This window comes from Stomoxys calcitrans, chromosome 1 (genome assembly GCF_963082655.1).
Source record: "Stomoxys calcitrans chromosome 1, idStoCalc2.1, whole genome shotgun sequence".
NCBI classification, from domain to species: Eukaryota; Metazoa; Arthropoda; class Insecta; order Diptera; family Muscidae; genus Stomoxys; species Stomoxys calcitrans.
This window is the reverse complement of record NC_081552.1, coordinates 211495765-211516231: the sequence shown is the minus strand read 5'-3', so window position 1 is coordinate 211516231 and position 20467 is coordinate 211495765. Positions and strand designations below refer to the sequence as shown.

The 20467-nt window shown below is 39.3% G+C and overlaps 1 protein-coding gene across 5 annotated transcripts in view; it reads left to right on the top strand.

Annotated features, from left to right (window-relative positions):
- Positions 1-20467, top strand: part of LOC106086256 (mucin-2) — a 177185-nt gene that overhangs the window by 155764 nt on the left and 954 nt on the right. For 3 of the 5 annotated variants that reach the window (XM_013250860.2, XM_013250855.2, XM_013250871.2), the window contains 6 exons: positions 4984-5944; positions 8618-8990; positions 12506-12616; positions 13672-13773; positions 13848-14046; positions 14116-15147. In XM_013250860.2, coding sequence (XP_013106314.1) covers positions 5022-5944; positions 8618-8990; positions 12506-12616; positions 13672-13773; positions 13848-14046; positions 14116-15147 — 2740 coding nt within the window. In that variant the 5' untranslated portion in view covers positions 4984-5021. Of the gene's footprint in view, positions 1-4810; positions 4904-4983; positions 5945-8617; positions 8991-12505; positions 12617-13671; positions 13774-13847; positions 14047-14115; positions 15148-20467 lie in introns of those variants that run through there. The other 2 variants (XM_013250864.2, XM_013250880.2) reach the window with 2 other exon arrangements.

The window sequence follows — 20467 nt, the reverse complement described above, 5'->3', positions numbered from 1 at the left end:
GTGAGCTACCGCTCTCTCTGGAGTTAAACGGTGATTCAATGCACTCTACTCATGTCGGAGTTGGGGACTAAGACCAGGGACAGTCCACTGGATGTGCACTGCTGTGGTTAGACCGATCCTCACGTATGGTTGCTTGGTGTATCACCAGGCCCTATAGAGGGTAAGTCTACGCGGTATGATGGAGAAGGTACAGGGTATTGTGGTGCTGCTGATATAAGAGGCAAGGAGAAGCACTCCAAGAGCAGCACTGAATGCGAAACTTGATCTGAGACCTTTGCACTTGTATGAGGAGGGCGTTGCGTTGGGTAGTTTTTTGACTGAGAGAGTCAGGGACACGCCCTCTATGGATTTCGGGCATTCGCTTGTTCTGCGGTAGGCCGATAGAGTGCGACAACTATGTGGCATTGGCAACGCAACGGCCTGTACGCCGGACGGATCTTTCTTAGATGTTGACTTGGAGCTTGTCTTCTCGGAAAGGTAGCTTTGTGATTGGGGCGTCCCGAACTACTTCGGTCCCTCTATTTACACGGATTGTTCCAAGCTGAATGAGGGCACTGGAGCAGAGGTTTTTATTGAATTCCCAGGGATTAGAAAGTCACATAGACTTCTGGGCGGGTGTAGTATCTTTCACTATCCCTAATATCCCTACACAAAAAATAACACAAGATAAAAAGACAAATTTTCTTAATAAAATTAAACTAAAAATTGTTGTAAACAGCTGATTGGCATTGTTCGCTGCATTTAATAGACATATACATTTAAAATCTGCGTAGCCATTTTAAAAAAGTTTTTTTATAGGGTAGTTTGACACTTTTTCGAACGAAAACTCGAAACTAGGCTTTAGTGAAAACATAATCATAAAAATTTTTTATAATATATTTTTCGTACGTAGCACACGATGTGTACAACCTTCAGAAATTACCATATATGAAAAAACATATGAGAATACATATCGTGTAATACCGCCTTTAGTCAAAATCAATCATAATTATCAAATCACTTCCAATTTTACTTCTTCATTTATAATTTGTATTACCTAAGTATATGGAGTTCTTCACTTGAACATAGTACCACCCTAATGATCGGCAGCTGGGTAAGACAATTAGTGACAGACTTTAGTTTTGAATGTAGCTTAAGAAAAATGTTTTTAGCTAAATAAAAACACATAATTTACATAAATGTACATGCATACGTAGGTATTTTCCCCAACATAACTTTAGGTCATATTATGTGCATAAAAAACTTTAATTTGTTTACATTAAAACTGTAGAAGACTACATTTACTTTCATATCCACTCCGTAATTGATTCATTTTCATTCTTATTTCCTTCGACAAAAAGTTACTCCTTATAAAATTAATTACCAACCATTGGAATGATTTCTATCTTATGCACAGTGTCAAGGTCAGTACCTAAAGGAACCCCAGAAAGGAAGTAAAACAGCACATGCATATAAACAGACGTATGTACATAGCCATATGCTTTAGCAAAATTGTGCCAAAAACACAGAACAAAAATAATATAAAATCTAATTATGTACCTAGGTACCTTTAGTTTATTATCATCGCCTTAAGAAAGCAACAACGGCAATGTGTGAACACATTAGAATTCCAAGAAGGAAATCTTAATTTTATTATCTTGGCACAGATAAACTCAAGCATTTGTACAAACATTCATACAATTCATACATACATTCGAACGTGCACAATCCGATAGATAGATATCAATGGTGCAAAGGAAACGTATGCCTCAAAGTATGGATGAAGTGAAAGTTACAAAAAGTTGATATGAATTGGCGAAGCAAAATAAAGTTAAAAAGCACAAGAAACACTTCAAAATACTCAATAGGTAAAAACATGGTGTAAAAAGTAAACGAAGAAATAGTGGAACCTTAAACAACAACAACCACGGCAATGCTCTTGGGGGTTATTGTTTGACGTGAACCAAAACCCCTTTGTTGTAGTTGTGCTCTTTATAAATGTGAGAGGCACAGGATGAGAAATTTACCCTCTGTAGAACAGTGTTGATAAAGTTCATATATTTGTACTTTAAATAGTACCGTTATATTTAAGAAAGTATCTATAGCAGGGTACTCTATTCAGCAGTCAGAATAGTTGCAAAAAACAGTAACAAAGGCTGTGTATTATTTTGGTAATATGTAGTGCAGTGCAATGTAATTTGTATGAAAATTACATCTATCCAGGACAACGAAGTTCTGCACTTTATAGCACTAATATAAAACAGAGCTAGAATATCTTTTTTTTTTGTTAAATACAACCCCAACGCAATAGTAACAACATAATCTTGTTCTCATATTATGATAGGATTTATTGTTTTTAACTGCAATATTTGTGTAGAAAAAGCGTTTATTTTTCACACATTTTTCATTTCTTTGTTTTTTATGGAGTTGGACAGTTCATATGAAAAGATGGATAGATTACAACTCTATGTCGGTGTGTATGTGGATGACCCAAAAAAAATTTGCAAATTTTTACAGTTGTGTATTTTATATTACAGGGCCCATTTTTTTTATCTTTAAATCATATTACAGTGTATACTCATCTTCATAGTACAGGGCCCATTTGCCTCAATACTACAAGGCCTACTCATTCACTATTACACACTCCACTCACCTTTGACAGTACTATATAAAACTCACATTCACAAGTTTAGTACAAAGACAAACAACCAAATGTTGCGTTACGAATTTTTTTACTATTGGTTTTATTGTTGTTGTACACTAGGGCGGTAAATTTGTACAATTGAAATTGGGTTCGAATCATTAATAAAAAGCTGTCATTTTTCAAGTTTTTTGCCTGTTAGGGCGTCAAAGACTGAACCAAGGCGTATTTATAAGGTGGTCTCATCGGCGAATTGTTACAACAAAGCATCTTTTTTATGGGAACTCGATATGTCAACATTTGTAAATAAGTGCATATACATAAATCCCTACGAAATTTGACAATGTTGCTGGCAACATGTTACAATGGTTTCGTTCAAATAACTAAGTACTACTTAGTCATTTCGTACACATTTTTTTGTAGTACGTTTTAACAGTTTTTCGGGTGAAAAGTCGAAGTCAGTACTAGGCTTAAGGCAAATAAAATTCGATTCGCCGTGATATTTAAAATTTTCGGCAAATTTTTGTCAACCAATCAGAACAAAACGTTTATTTAATTTTAATAAATTAAAAAAAATACCACTAGCTCATGTGTCATATGCATGAATCTAGGGTGAACAAGAGGATTCCTCCTCTCCAAACGAATTGGGTTTATATTTTGTTGAAAGGCAGAGTAATTAGCACAACAAAGGCCTTTAATAGGAAGATTATATCTAGACACCACAAGGAGAGGCGTCTCCGCCCAACAGTTGCGAATTTTAGTGATTTCAAGAATAGCGTTATCTTGGTCGGTGGCTGATTTCCTTATACTATTACATACATGTTTCAGGGTGTATATATAATGCTGTCTAAATTTGCTAATGGGGTTCGTATAAAATCTAATATTGTTCACCAGAAGGACGAATCTTAAGGACCTGTCCTGGATGGGGTGGAACTTGCGCTATCAGGGTAGCCAACACGAAATGTTACCAACTCAAACGATCTAAGTTTTTTTTCGTGTGAAAATAATTTTTATTGTTTCAAATGACAAAAATGTGCGGAAGTAATATAAATTTCAGAATCCATTCACTTTTGCTCGATGTGACCACCTTTTGTGATACCGGCACAAGCAAATGTCAAACTTATAGGTGTCGTTAATTTTTTATTTTTTTTCAAAGCCAGCAGCTCTGAAGAATAAAAGTAAAATTTACAGCAAAAAGAAAAATTAAAGAAAGAATGATACACATATTGAGAGCTAAGACTGCCGAAACCCCATTTAGGTTCATTACGCCATAGCTTCCTTTACGGAAAAAGAAATAATGCATAGTTAGAAAATGCAAACGACGCAAATTTCATGCCATTGTGAGCAGAATTCTGCTTACGGCATGTTCTTAGATAATTCTCATTTATCTATATTCACAAGCGCCACCAACCAGTCTATGTACGAAGTTCAAATTCTTCATCTATATATAATATCTATGTAAATTGTAAAGGAAAAATGAGTAATTTTCAGAGCATTATAAAGAGAAAACGAGTCTCCTACTCAAAACATCTTTGGTCTGAACATAGTATTAGTCTGAGATCGACTGGTCGCAAGGTAAACTACCAAAACTCCCAACTCAAGAATGCGGTCGTTGTGACTGAAGCAGCATTTCTCAGATACAATATTGCGATCTTTTAAATGGCAAGGAAATATATAAAAATGTTCACTTTTCATATTGCCTACAACTCAGCCCTATTGTGGCCTTGAATAGAGTATGTCGCATTTCGCTTTCAAATAATTGCCATTTTTCGTGCGCTTGAACCCAGCTAACTTAACTCCGTTTATTTGCAATAGCCAGTGACAACTTGCTTGTGTTGGCACTTTGGTACTTTTTTAAGATTTTAAAGTAGCAAAAGCATTAACGTTATCATCCCTGTTCTCGACACAAACAGAGCGAAAAAGTATTTTCTATTCTCTTACTCTGTGCTCTCGCTCTCATAAATAGAGATAAAGAATTATTAACAAAAAAGAGCCGGCTGTTTTGGAATGGGAGAAAAACTAAAGGCCGAGCAAAACACTTGTACAACAAAAGCAAAGTTTTTCAAACGCATGCACGCTTTTTACAGCAACAACACTACACCCCCCAACCAGTCAATAGTCTCATTGTAGTCGACATCATCGTCGCAGAAACCCTTGACAATTTTGCCTTTTTCTTTCTTCCGCTTTTCTTTGTCATTCTCTCTATATGTCAGAAAGTTTTTCAAACAATTAAACGGATTAAACAGTGATAAATGAAAATCTCTCAAAATAATTTTTACAAAAGTATTTCCTTTTTCTTGTCACCTCGTAGCTTGTGTAACCCAAAGACACTAATCAAACATTTGTATTTGTTTTTTTTTCAGATTATTCAACATAAGCCAAAACGACGCGACGCGCGAAAATGGCCAAAATGGAAGTCGACGATGTCGTCGACTTAAGTTTAGGCACTGGGCGAGATCCCGCTTTAACTATAACACCGGCAACAGTTAGGGATCTGAGGGCCCTCACACAAAATTCCGGACTAACAATAACACCAGCCCCACCACCATCCACCTCACCATCTACAACGAGTACTGCACATGGTAACTCTTCACCAGCAGCAAATCTAGCCACGGGCAGCATAACAGGGAGTAGTAGTGGGGGTGGTGGAGGAGGAGGAGGAGGAGGAAGCAATAGCAACAGCAATTCCACAAGCACACCTACAACTAATAACATATCAACAACCATAACAAGTGTTGATCCCTCCGCCACCAATTCCAACAGTAACAATAGCACTAATAACAACAATACATCAACACCAACAACGAACTCATCTAATGCTCCCAGCACCAATGCAAATCCCGAGGAAAATAAGGTGCAAAGACGTGTCCTACGACCGCGCACTGAGCCCAAGTCATATGCCGAAGCGCCCGATATTGTTTTGCTGCCCGCTCGCATGAATGGTGGACGCCAGCAAAATGGCAATATCGATTCGGAAACGGATGATGAGGAAATGCCCCCATACGTGCCCATAAAAGAATTGACACCCGCCGAATTAAAAGAACGTGAAAATGGTTTACGTATCCTAAGGGATGATTTGCGCAATGAAGAAACAAAATTGGTATTGCTTAAGAAGCTAAAGCAATCGCAGCATGTGATGAAGGAGAACATTGTTGTGACACCAACTAGTGTATCGCCCACTAACCCATTGGCCGCCATACCGGCTGCTCTAACATCGAAGGGAGCTTTGAGTGTAACGCCGACAACGGCCGTGCCATTGCCGGTACATGCAAAAAGTTCGCGTTCCAATAACAGTAGTAATATAACTTCATCGGTTAGCATAAGGTAAGTAGGGAAATTGTCATTTTATTTTGAGGAACTGTGCTAGTATGTAAGGTGTCAGGCAGTATAGCATAAGTATAGCACTTGTTTTCTGATTGGTTACCGAAGTGGTTACTAGTATAACCTACCACTATGATCTAAACCTGCAGGGCTATGAACTCCATGCAGCGTTTTTTGGTCATTGCCAAACAACCTTTGTGTGGGAACTAAGTTTGATACGTGAGTTTGCAGCCTTTCCGTGAATTTGGCTTGAGACCACAGCCACCATGTTTTACTTAACACAATCAATCCTATGGCAGCCGGTTGTACGTACCGGATTGATGTGATAAGGTCCCTCATCGGCAAGGGCTGCAACCGCAGTGTACAACACACTGCTACAACACAACAACAACTTAACATAATCCTCCATCAGAAGACAAAGATCTTACCAGTGCGAAGACATAACTACATGCTGTCTAAGCAATACCTTTTGGGCTGTTATTGCAGAGACCATCCAAATCATCATCGTGTGGATAGATATCCACCGCCCAGCAGCTTTAAGGTAGATCTACATGATCTAGAGCGTGAGGTTTAGCGCTACAAGAGAGAACCTCTAGATCAAGCGGCATATCAAGCAGGTATAGACAACATTCATGCAGACACGGTAGCAGATGCGGTAAATGGTTAGCGGGTGAATGTAGTCCTTGGAGAACGACCGCCTCCCATTGCACCTGAAGAAATTGACCTCCCCCGGTAAACCAGAGTAGTTCTGGCACAATAACGTTCCGGCAGAGGCAGCCGCCTCAACTCCTACAGAGCAAAGATTGATGCCAATGTGCAAGATGTATGTCCCGATTGTAACCAGGGACCGCACGATACACGTCACCTGTTTAACTGCCCGGCCAGACCCACTCGACTCAGACCCATATCCCTGTGGATGCACCCCATCTTAGTCGCAGAGTTCCTGGGTCTTGACACTCAACAGAATCAAGCAGACGAAAGATAAAACACAAACTGCTACAACAACAACAACATAATCATCACTAATAGTCAGGCTAAAAAATGCCTGAGGGGCTTCCGGACTGCTTTTGTACCAGTGATACTCTGATCCAACCTTCTTATTAAAACTAATACCCGTTGGACCTCAAATAGCATGTAACTGACAGTTGGGCAGCATAGTTGAACAACTATCTATCGTTGAACCCTAATTGGGCAGGGAGGTTCTGTCCCATTCCTGAGACTTGAATACCAAAAAATGGAAGGTTTTTACTTTCTATGCAACGTAACTTCATCATTCCGTTTCTAACAGCTCAAAATAATGTTCTAAGACCCCATACACTTTAGCATGTAACTAAGAACGATCTAGTTATTTCTGTTCGCTCGAAATATTACATAAAAATAGCTTATTGATGTCGGTCGTTTGGGATTGTAAATGGGTCAAATCGGTCCACGTTTAGAAATTGGTGATCTCCCGGTTATTCTTCTTGAGCCTTTACAAAGCAAATTTTTTTATCCGATTTCGCTGAAATTTTTCATGATGAGCGAATCGATCCATGACATAATATGACTCATATTAACCGAAATTCCAACCGGTACGATTGGAAATCCTATAGGTTTTAATTCATATCCGAATATTTAATCAAGCAATCAATTTGTTTCCGCCTATAACAAGAAAACGGGCAATGAACTTTACAAACGCGTTTCATGGTGGAAGGTACATAAGATTCGGCCAAGCCGATCTTGCCACCCTTTTCATTTTTTTATTAGTATTATTTTTTATTTTTATTATATTTTTATTTTTTTTTATTATTTATTTATTTTTTTTGCACGATGTTTTATCCTCCCTGCTACAGGTCCATTTAAACAAATAATTGAATTTTATTTAATTATTTCCCAACACTTCGGTTGACTCCTTTCCTTTGTCAAGGGCTGTTTTTTTAACAAATAGACAGAACAGGACATAATTCTAGTTACAATAATCACACATTGGAAGCCACCGTAGTGCAGAGCTTTGCATGTCCGCCTATGACGCCTAGCGCCTGGGTCCGAATCCTGGCGAGAACATCAGAAAAAAGTTTTCAGCGTTGGTGTTATCCCCTCTTACTGCTGGCGACATTTGTCAGATACTTTGCCATGCAAAAACTTCTGCCCAATGAGATGTCATGCACAAACTTCTGCCCAAAAAGGTGTCGGACTCTGGCACCATGTTTGGACTCGACTATAAAAAGAAGGCCCCTTATCATTGAGCTTAAACTTGAATCGGAAAACACTCATTGATATATGAGAAGTTTGCCCCTGTTCCTTAATGGAATGATCACTGGCAAATTTGCAATCATACATTAGAAACAAAAGGAAAATAGTTTCAAATACGTTAATTTCTATTATATGTAAGGAGTTGCTTCTCGGTTAATTGTCCGCTTTCAAATGATTTTTTTGATTTGATTTTTTTTATTTATATTTTTTTATTTAATTTTTTTGTTTTATTTTTTTTTAGTTTTGTGTTTTTTTTTTGTTTTATTTTTTTTGTTTTATTTTCTTTTTTTATTTGATTGTTTTATATTTCTTTTTTTATTTTTTTTATTTATGTTTTTGTTTTTAACTTATTTATATATTTTGTCTTTTTTTATGTATTTATTGCTTATCTTTAATTGATACTTAATACACCTTCTAATGTTTTCTTTTATTATTACATTTCAGTGCCACCAACAGCCGTTCGAATATAAACACTTCATCTTCCGTATCCACATCTTCTCCTCACCGCTCCAATAGCATTAGCAACAGTAACAGTAGCATTAGCAACAACAACATTAACATCAACATCAATAGCAACAACAATAATAGCAATTCTATACTGCCTCCACCGCGTTCATCATTGCCGGGCGGTGCAACATTAACGGCAGGCGGTTCCTCCTCTTCCATTAGCATTCAAGCGACAACATCGTCATCACTATCATCGTCACGTTCGTCCAGTGTACTGCCGCCACGTACCAATTTACCGAATCTCACCATAACGCCATCGGTGACTATAACACCCACATCGGCTCCACCATCAGGACTTAAATCACGCAATGTGAGTTGTTGTAATGTGATCGTTGCAGTAAGCGCTGTGTTTCATTCCATTACTTACTAATTTTCCATAGCTAGTTGTAACTAAAAGACAAATAAAAAAGAATTATCTTAATTATCATCACTTCCTAAAATAATTACGCGACAACAAAACAAGAAGTTACTATACCATACTAAAAAAATAAAAAAAAAACTAAGAAATGCACACTTAACACATAAATATAGCACATACACAACGCTTACTCTCAACTAAAACACATCATCATCATATAGGCTATTTTTAAATATTGGCAATAGTTTTGAATTTGTAACATAAGTATTAGCTAGAATTTGTACAATTATAAGGTAATGGTTATATATTTTAATATCTTTAAGCATATTATTTCTCTTTAAATGACTTTCGTCATTGTTTTCAGACTGTCTGCATATTTATTGATAGTTTTATCGTTCTTTATGATGACCGTTGTGGACATGACGGGCTGGCATTGTCAGTTTATGCACTGAGGTATATGTTAGCATTTTCGCAAAGGGCGTTGTATATCATATATGGACGTAGTATATCAGACATCCAGAAACTAACAGACTAGACATTTCGGCAATTTCTCAAGGGCATTCGTCATCGATGGTTTGCTCTACCTATTTTCAAAGTGTTGCTTAAGGCTCTATTACACATGTACATGTACATGTAGTTGTCTTATGACATGTCAAATTTAGCACATGTTGAGTTGTACATGTCTTGTGATACAATCAAAACTAACATATGAAAATCACTTTTCAAAATAGCACATGTAATTTTTTTCGATTAGAGCGTGCTCTATTCCTTCTGACAAAAACAAAGAAATCAGCTGTTTTCTGTTGTCAGTCGAATGAAAGCAACCACAAATTAATTTGCCTTCACAAATTTATGATATAACTACTTTCTCACAACTTTAACAATTTTTTTTTGGGTTATGTCATACGAAAATAACATAGAAAAAATGATAAATCATATGTAAATTAACAATTTTGACAAACATTTTCAATTAAATGTGAAACAAAAAGTGACATGTCGTAAGAAATCTACATGCCATGTAATAGCGCCTTTATGCAGCAAAACAAACATAACTATTGATTAAGTTGGTTATCACAGAAATTTTAGCCGAACTCGGAAAAAATTTGCAAGCGCCTCGATCGTCTGCCCCCTATTCAATTTCTACCACCTAGTTAAGAGATGTCTTACTTTACTTGGTCTTCCCATCCGACTATTTTCAAGTCTTCTTAGCTGTGGCTTGTTCATTTATTTCGACAATATGAACTAGCGAAAGTAATCGTCTTGTTTTGATACGTTTACTATGTCACCGTCGTCATACAGGTACGGTCCATAGGACGCCGATATTCTCCATCAACGCATGTCATACACTTAACAAATTAACTTTCTCTCAAACTTTCGAAGTACTACCTCGTCAGCTTCCATTCAGCGTCAGATTGTACGTTTCTCGCTACGTTAAGACGGGTGCAATTCTTGGTGGCAATAAGGTAACTATCCGAATCAATGTTCGCTCCTCCAATAGCTGAACGAATGCCTTCCATCTATAGCAACGTGATTACTTCTTTATCGGGGGACAGTCATGTGGCCTTGTGAGTAAGATATATTCATTTACAGGTAGTGGCAGTTGACCAACAACAAAATATTGAGTGCACTATATGTCAAAATCAGTGATTGGTACAACTTTGGTACAATTTTGAGTATGTTACTAGTTCGCGCCATTTTTCGTTGTTTCTGTGAGTTATGGTTCTTAACTATAATACACACAAACAACCAAAACTCGTTGAAAGATAGTGTACTTCACGAGAAAAAAAAATTTACTCAGCTGTTTACGGTACACTACCCGGTAATTATGTCATGGTTCTAACAAGGAGGTACAATATTCCGATCGTTGGACCAAAGTTATACTCCTTGGCATTAAAGTCTCCTACCACGATTTTAATTCCATGTTCAGGGCAGAGTTCATATGTTATCTTTAGGCGTATATACATGGTCTGTTCGTCCTTGTATTCTCTTGGGGCATGGGTTTTTATGAAAATGTGTGACCAAACTTATGCTCCTTGGCATTAAAGTCTCCTAGAAAGATTTTAATTCCATGTTCAGGACAGAGTTCATATGTTCTCTTTAGGAATATATACAAGGTCTGTTCGTCCTTGTCTTCTCTTGAAAATGTGTGGTAATTCTCTTATATACTACAACTAATCTGGGGACAAGGTATTTAAGTCTCTGGCTAATCAAAAATCCACATTCACTCTTTTGTCTCGTATTATGGGAGCTATTTACGGTTTTGTCGTGACTCCTCTCCCAATCTATCGCGATTCCAGTAATGCGGTAATGTCGGTCTTGTACTATTCCAATACATCCGCCAGTTTGAATACTTCACCTTCTGCTTAAGTTGCTTTCATAATTATGAATATCCAACACAACCCTTTTGTGAATGATAATACACTATTGTGAATCACAATAATCTCAAGCCAGCTGTTTTACGTCACTAACCTTTTCTCTTTATCTTTTTCTTATATTTTGTGGTTAATTGGTAAAACGAATAAAGATAAAAAAGCGATGAATTGACCATTCGATAGCTAAGTTGGTAGAGCGGTGGACTGTAGAAAATGCTGCATTTGCGTATGTGTGTTGAATTTGGCCCTCTGAATAGAGCGATTTTTTTTGGAGCAGATGCTCATAATATATATAATAATAATCTTCAATCTAAAGGCAATACATACATACAGTCCACTGATGATGATTGCAAGATTATTCAATATGTTTATTGTCATTCTTTCTAGGTGTAGATTTACAATTCGTTTGCTGGGGTATCAGAGTATTCTTTATTTTCCACAAGGGCGGGTTATTTGTTCTTAGGTTTAAGGGCTATAAGACAATGTGGATTTCGCGGCACATGTTAGCTCAATACCTTTAAAGGGTGTTAAATTTGTAGTGTTTTAGTCATATATGGTCTAACGATTAATAAATGAGCAAATTTAATTAAATTAAAGGCAACTAATTCAGGTGATACCATGGGCCTGGACCAAGATTTGTCTGGACTTTGCCAAGTTAAAGTCACTCAGAAGCGTTGTTTGGTATCCCTTCCTCTACGTTACTCCGTCGGATACAAATAGTTTTGAAGATTATTCTCTCCATATCCTTAACACACACTTATCACAACCATCAATTACATTACACTCATCACACACTTAACAAAAGATGTCGTTATTGTATTTCTTTCTTTTGCGCTAAAAAGTAACGGGATATCATAATATATAGTATTTTTAAATGTTTTTGAATGACATTTTCATAAATTTAAAATACAGCACTAAAAAATTAATCATCATCTTCTTATTCTCTCTTAATGTTCGTATTTTCTTAATCACCCACCCATCAATTTCATACAATAACTAACCCCCTCCATACATTTGTTGTTGTGTCTGTCATATACGTAATTGTTTATATTGAACTAACCAAAATATGAATGAAAATATAAATAAACAAAGCAGCAGCCTAATGTTTCGGATAATTCTAAGGTACCTAATACTATCAACAACTCGGTATCTATAACACCAGCGCCACCGTTGTCAACACAAAACCAATCACATAATGATCTAAAGGTAAATATGAGAAATGACATACACATTTAAAGGGGTAGCTGACACGAAGTGTTACCAAGTTCATACTGGTATAGCTGTCAAACTAGAGATGACAGCTACATGATATTTATTTTTTTGAAAGACAAGCCATGAAAAGTCTGCTTCTGAGTTTATTTAAAATGAAAGTTTTACTTTGCATTTAGATTACGTGGCGAGGAGTGGCGAACAGTGTGATGGTTTTATTATATTATGATAGTTTATAGTCACCCATAACTGTGTAGCCCTTCATCTACTTGGCGTGATTCGATTTTTTACATGATTTGGGATATTTAATAAGGCGCGAAGAATAATCTCATTTTTGATTTGACTTGATATGATATATATGTGGGCTAAAAGCCCTTTCTTATTGAAAGAGCATATTTGGTGACATTGAAATAACTGACATACGTCACCGGACGATAGTATGTGAGTCGGTAGATCCGCCAACCTAAAACATGGTACAAAAATAGTAAACAAAAAAATTAATTGAATTTATTTCTGATAGAGTTCAAGCGTAAGAGTGTGATTGTGTTATATTTGGCTGGGAAAATCACTACCGCATATTGTTGGCGAACTCAAACACCTAAAAGTGAACAGAATGTCTGTGTAATTCACCATAAATCGTTATAATGATACTGGTAGTGTTGCCAAACGCCAACGCCACCTGAAATGGTTTAGCGAGTGAACGATCGAATTCAACGTAATCCATGCTGTAGTGGCATTCAAATTGTAAAAGATTTGAAAATATCCCGTGAAAGGGAGCAACATATATTGAAGAACGAGCTCAAGGTAAAGTCTTACCGAAGCAAAAAAAGTTAGTTTTGCAAGGACAAAGGAGTTGCGCTTGTACGAACGTGGGAAAATTTGTGAATGGCTTTTGAAATATAGATTCCTTCGATACATTTTTATTATATTCACGCAAAAAAAATGTGTTGATTTGAATTGGTAACACTTGGTGTCAGCTATACCCTGTTTGAAATACATTGTGTATACATTGCTGTACTTTAAAAATATTCCCTCTTTTTGATTTTCAACAGAATGATCGCGTGAATTCCCGCGAAGATGTACAAACACCAGCTCAAAGGCAAGCAGCTGCCAAGTTGGCTTTAAGGAAGCAATTGGAGAAAACTTTACTCCAGGTGGGTAACCAAACCATACATATAGCTAATGCCATGTAAAATATTAAAATTACTTGTATTTATTAATTTTTTAGATTCCCCCTCCTAAACCACCACCACCAGAGATGCACTTTATACCAAATCCCAGCAATACGGAATTTGTTTACCTGCTTGGCCTCGAGACTGTGGTAGATTATTTGACAACCAACAAGAAGGCGAATGCTGTTGCACCACCATTTCGTTGTGCTCAGTGTAAGATTGATTTTACACCGGTTTGGAAATGGGAAAAACAAGGTAAGACAGCATCAGCGTCCGTTAGCATCACCACCATAAATACCTTTCCGTCTATTTTCCATTTTCAAGGTAACAAAGAACCAAAAGTTATATGCGAACAATGTGTTACGTCTAATGTTAAGAAAGCTTTGAAAGCTGAACACACCAATCGACTGAAACAAGCCTTTGTTAAGGCTTTGCAACAAGAACAAGAAATCGAACAACGTTTGGCTACCCAAAGTAGTCCTTCGCCGGTGGATGCCCATTTAATAGCTTCCATTTCATCTGGGAACCAATCACAGAGCCAGTCTCAGCAGCAATCCATGGCCCATCAATCTCAGCCACAGATGGCACATGCCGCCTCAACGGCGGCGGCTCTTGTAAATCTGCCGCCATCGGTAACTGTAATACCCACCAAATGTCAAACACCAACGCCTAGTATAACGCCGCGTCCAACACCGCCTCCAGCAAATCAACCAACACCGCCACCACCACCTCCCACAACGCCAAGGTCATCGCGTGTCTCCATATCGCATGTATCTCAGCCCAGCCCTAGTACACCAACACCAAGTCAAATGCATCACCATCATCAACAGCAACAGCATCAGCAACATCAACAGCAACAGCAACATCAGCAGCAACAGCATCAGCGCGAAAGGGAGCGTGAACGTGAACGAGAGAGGGAAAGAGAACGCGAGCGTGAGCGCGAAAGGGAGCGTGAGCGTGAGCGCGAACGAGATCACCACCGTGCTGAGCAGCAACAACAAAGAGCGGCAGCCGAGCAACAACAACAGCAACAACAACAGCAGCAGCAACAGCAACAATATGAAAAATATTCAGCCGCAGCCTTGGCGGCCGCAGCTCAATTGGGTGCTCTCGGCTTGCCGAGTCTTAACAATTTAGCCGGTCTAGGTGGTCTTGGTAATTTGGGTAACCTTGGAAATTTAGGACAATTGGGTAATTTGGCAGCATTAGGTGGTTTAGCAAATCTAGGAGCTGCTGCAGCAGCATCCGCATCAAATCCCGCTGCAGCGGCAGCAGCCGCAAATCTAGGTGCTCATAGCAACAATAATCCAGCTGCAGCTGCTGCTATGCAAGCTTTTCAACAGCAAATTTTCAGAGGTGAGTATTTTAGATTTGTAAGGAAGCATTTCTTTCATTACCATTGAAACAAATTATGTCTTTGAGCTCTTAATCACTCGGAATGATTAATTTTCACATATTTTGCCAGATGTGTGCAAAAATTAACCAATCGGTGATTAGAAAATCAGATTCATTAGTTTTTCTAAATCCATGCGGGCAAGATTTTGATCAAGACGAAATAATTATTTTTAGTTTACATAAGGTTAGAGGATGTTGGATGCCAGATATTAGCAATACAGGTATCCACTGTGGCCACCGAAACCACACAATCTTGTTAGGGCAGCTGAATAAGATATATTGACCACGGACCTGGTGCATGATACACCCCATCAATACCGTTTGATAATCCCCGCACGGGGCAGTTGTGAATACCACGCAAGCTGGAGCATTGAGGTTCGATCTTTCTGGTGTTATTACTGTCACGAAAAGCTTAGTTGCGAGCTACCGGGCGCTTCCATAGCTTGCAGGTAGTGGAATGCTCCATACGGAATAGCTGCAACGGCAGTCGCGGACAATCAGCGGTATCGAGTGGATAGTCTCAGTGAGAGGCCGGGCGGCACGGGCTTTTGCACAAATACTGAGTGCCTATGAGGCTCGATGTAACAAGGCGAGTTATTGGCGCCTTTAAATAACCAATAGCCACCCTGTTTCCGCAGCGATCGGTCTTCTTTTGGACCGGAACGAGCTTGCTCACCTACAGGAGCTTGACGAGGATCGCCACCTCCACATAAAAATGTGGCTAAGACAACAACAACCGTATGATAATATTGTTGTAGCAGTGTGTTGTACACTGAGGCGGCAGCCCTTGCCGATGAAGGAATACATCGTGTTAATTCGGTACGTACAACCGGCTGCCATGGGATTGAACCGTATGATAATATTTTAAAACTGCCAGTATTCAATAAATTCATGATGAAAGTTCCCACAATCCGATTTCTACAATGACGTTTAATGTTTGTTTTTTGGCAAAAAATTTTAAAAATAAATGTCAAGAAATACAATCCCGACAATCCCTTTCCTTCCTTAAGTCCATCCTTTAGGCTCTCGTATGGTGCTTGTACTTCTTCCATAACTGCTTAATGCCACTTTGCGGCTGGAGAAATTTTCTACGTTTTTTCCCAGAGTACTCTGAGTTTCCTATTTCACCATCTTTGGTCGCCCTTCTTTCTCGGCCTCTTAGCCGATTCTTCCCACCAATCTCAGGAATGTGAGATTGGTTAAAGTGCACGCTTCATCGTGAATAATAGGCCCAGAAGAGAGAAAAAAGTCGAAGGATACTGATAGAGTTGCACCATAGTACGGTGGAAGGTTATAGAACCAAAGAGGAAGGAAAGGGGAATCCAAAGCACAAGACAAAGAACGAACGTTCCCACAGCGATTAGTTTTACGTGCCGGAACGATCCGGATATCCTTAGAAAACTGACATGCAAGCTTGTGGCTACAAAAAACCAAAGCAAAGACCAGAGAGAAGCTCTCATAGGTGAATGCTTCGTCTTGTCAACCACTTCAGGTTTCTAAATATTCCAGAATGAAGAAATGGCTATACGCCTGGTGGGAATCAAGCACGGAATAAGTTTTTGCACTCGTAATCCTGGGCCTTCTCCTCGCAACTCATCCTTGTCTCCACAAAGCTGCTATCAGCTGTCTGTGCCTATTTTCTGGGAGGCTACGCCGTCTTGTTAAAAATAAACGTTGTCCAGATCAATACCATCCAATTGCAAATTTAGCCCATGAACATTACACTAAGGAACGGGCAAACCTCTCACATATCAAAGAGTGCAGTCCGATTCAAGTTGTAAGCTCAATGAAAAGGGGCCTCCGTTTTATAGCCGAGTCCGAACGGCGTGCCGCAGTGCGACACCTTTTTGGAGAGAAATTATACATGGCATAGTACCTTGCAAATGTTGCCAGTATTAGGAGGGGAAAACCCTCACCTCTGCGCTAAGGTGGCATCCATCCAATTCGACCATAAAAAAATCATTCATTATCTCTTGATAGCCATTTTCAAAAAATAAGGTCCAATTACCCCGCCGGACAGTAAATCTCACCATATATTCACTCGTTGAGGATGGAGACGCTTTCTCAACAAAAATTCTTGGGATTTCCGAGTCCTAAATGAGACAATTTTTGCTTGTTGACGAAGCCACCAGGTGAAAATGGACTTTATCAGTCAAGATGATTTTTCGATTTCAATGCGAGCTGTGACTGCAAGTATTTAACAATATTTGTAGAGAATTCTAAGAATTTTAATGCGCTGTTGAATCATGTATTGTTGCATTTTTAATAATGACATAGTTTCTACTTGACAAATTTTCAATGAATAAAAACTTCAAAAATTATAGCTACCGAAATACCGGGCGATTCAAAATAACTCCTCTTGATGGAAACCCCATACTTTATATTTTAACATTTCGATCGAGCAGCCGCTCCTGTATCCATATTGTCTCCCGTGTCTTCAGAATCGCGAAAACCTCTGGCCTTCACGGCGAAATCGTCTGCGCTTTCATTTTCCCTTACTTCGCTATGGCCCGGCACCCAAACGATGCGGATTGTGCTATCTTCAGAGAAATCGTTTCTGTCCTGTTTGTTATTGCCCTTATGGCTATTTTACTGTCCGTAAAGATGTTAACACTCGAGTTACCACCACAACACCTCACGCATTCGACCGGATCTCCAGCTGCAGGGCTGTATTATGGTCGAAAACAGATCTCAGTCCCTGGGTTCTTAATGTAGACCCCAGGCCCACTCCGTGCTCTAGTTTTGAGTTGTGCAGTTTTGATCCTTCCAGATGCCACTACCGAAGTTTCGTCAATCCATGACTGTGCCGTTTGGCAGCAGTGCCTCGCACTCGACCTCAAGTGTCGTCTCAGTTATCCGATCGAAAAACTCTTCCAATCCTTCCAGGTTTTCTACCGTCACCTCGATTAAACCGCGATGGTATGACCTGCTCCTATCCTCAATCCATTCACCTAGCGCCTTAAGTCTCATAGCCACAGTGGCTGCCTCAGACTTATTCTGTATGTCTATGGGTCGCATATTTGGAATAGATTCCGTGGTCCTCATCGCCCCACCTATGCCAAAACAACTTGTTCTCTGAACCTTTGTTGTATAATCCTTATGTTGCGCTTCTTGGAGGCCACCGGAGCACAGAGGTTAACATGTCTACCTATGATGCTGAACGTCTGGGTTCGAATTTGGCGAGAACATCAGCAAATTATTTTTCAGCGGTGGTTACTCTCCTAATGCTGCCGACATTTATGAGGTGTTATGCCATGTAAAAACTTCTCCTCAAAGATTTGTCGCACTGCGTTACAGCTTTTGGACTTGGAAATAAAAAGAAGGTCCATAATCATTGAACTTAAACTGGAATAGGGCAGCACTCAGTGATATGGGAGAAGTTTGCCCCTGTTCCTTAACCTAATGTTCATGGGTTTTTTCTCCATTGCAATTCACCAAACTACTGAGGCGTAAGTAAGAATTGGTCTAAACATGATCCGATAGAGCCAGTGGACTATTCTCGTTCAGGCTCCATTTTGAGTCTACGGCCCTTTTACATAGTTCCCCACCTCAGTGAGCCTTTTCGATACGCTCCCGAATGTTGCATTTACAGTTTCCCGGCACGGGGTACCTGTGAGCACCACTCAGGCTGGAACATTGAGGTCCGATCTGTGTGGTGCTCATTGCTGTCAGGAGAAGCTTCACTGCGAGCTATATTGAGAGATTGGTCTATATGACTGCTATATCCAAATTTGGTCCGAGCTGTCTATATGGCAGCTATATCGAAATATGGTCCGATCTGGGCGAATTTAAAAAAAAAAGTTTAAAGGGGTACCGGAACTCGCTGTGCCAAATTTCATCGAAATAGGATAAAAAAGTTCTCCTTTTATAGTCTCATTACACTGTATCGGCGGGAGATCGGTATATATGCCAGCTATATCCAAATATGGTCCGATCTGTACTATATTTGACAGGATTTCACCGAATTCGGATATTAAATGGATCTTTTGTGGCCTCAATACCCTATATCGGGAGATAGGGTGTCGGTCTATAGGACAGCTTTATCCAAATATACTCCGATCTGAGCCGCACTTCACAAAAATAAATAGGGGTCTACCAGAACTCTCTATGCTAAATTTCACCGAAATCGGATGAAAAATTACCAATTTATTGTCTTAAGACTTTAAGTCTGGAGGTTAGCGGCTATATATGTATAACTAAAATTTTATGAGATCTGAAGATCAGGTTTATATACAAAGAATACGAAAGCATCAAAAATTGTTTGGAAAATATTTTTATACCCAAGATATCTGCAAAATTATAAATAACCAGCTTTTGGGTATAAATGGGTTAATACCCGGGTATTTACCCAATTTACCGGGTAAATACCTTTTGGGTATTTACCCATCGCCCATCTCTAGGGATGCCCCATACGAAGTAGCTGCAACGGCAGTCGCGCACAATCAGCGGTATCGAGCGGAGAGTCTCAGTAAGAGGTCGTTCGGCACCGGCTCTTGCCTTGAGTGCCTATGATGCTCGATGTGACAAGGCGAGTTATTAGCGCCAGTTCCTGCGGCGATCGGTCCTTTGGACCGGAGCATGCTTGCTAACTTTCAGGTACTTGACAATGATCGCCACCTCCACATGAAAATGTGGCTACAACAGCAACAACAAATACGGTTCAGTTTCGTGTCCAAGATCACTACTAAGTATCTAACCTTGTCAGATATCGAAATCCAAATCCGGAGGCCATCGTAGCGCAGAGGTTATCATGTCCGCCTATGACGCTGAACGCCTGGGTTCGAATCCCGGCGAGACCATCAGAAAGGATGTTCAGCGGTGATTTTCCATGCCATGTAAAACTTCTCTCCAAAGAGGTGTCGCGCTGCGGCACGCCGTTCGGACTCGGCTATAAAAAGGAGGCCCCTTATCATTGAGCTTAAACTTGAATCGGGCTGCACTCACTGATATGTGAGAAGTTTGCCCTTGTTCCTTAGTGGAATGTTCATTGGCAAAATGTGCAAAATTTGCAACTTGCAATCCTGATCTTTATGTCAGGGGACCCACAATTTATCCACCTGCACCTTAGCATATGGTTTATCGAATCACTAAGCCTACCCGGCACAGATCTAAAAATTGGTTCAGTGTGTCAGTACTCACGTTAAAAGCCCTATCGATGTCAATGTGGCCATTGGTTATTTAAAAGCGCCATTAACTCGCCTTGTTCTATCGAGCATCATAGGCACTCAGTATTTGTGCAAGAGCCGGTGCCGCCCGACCTCTCACTGAGACTCTTCGCTCG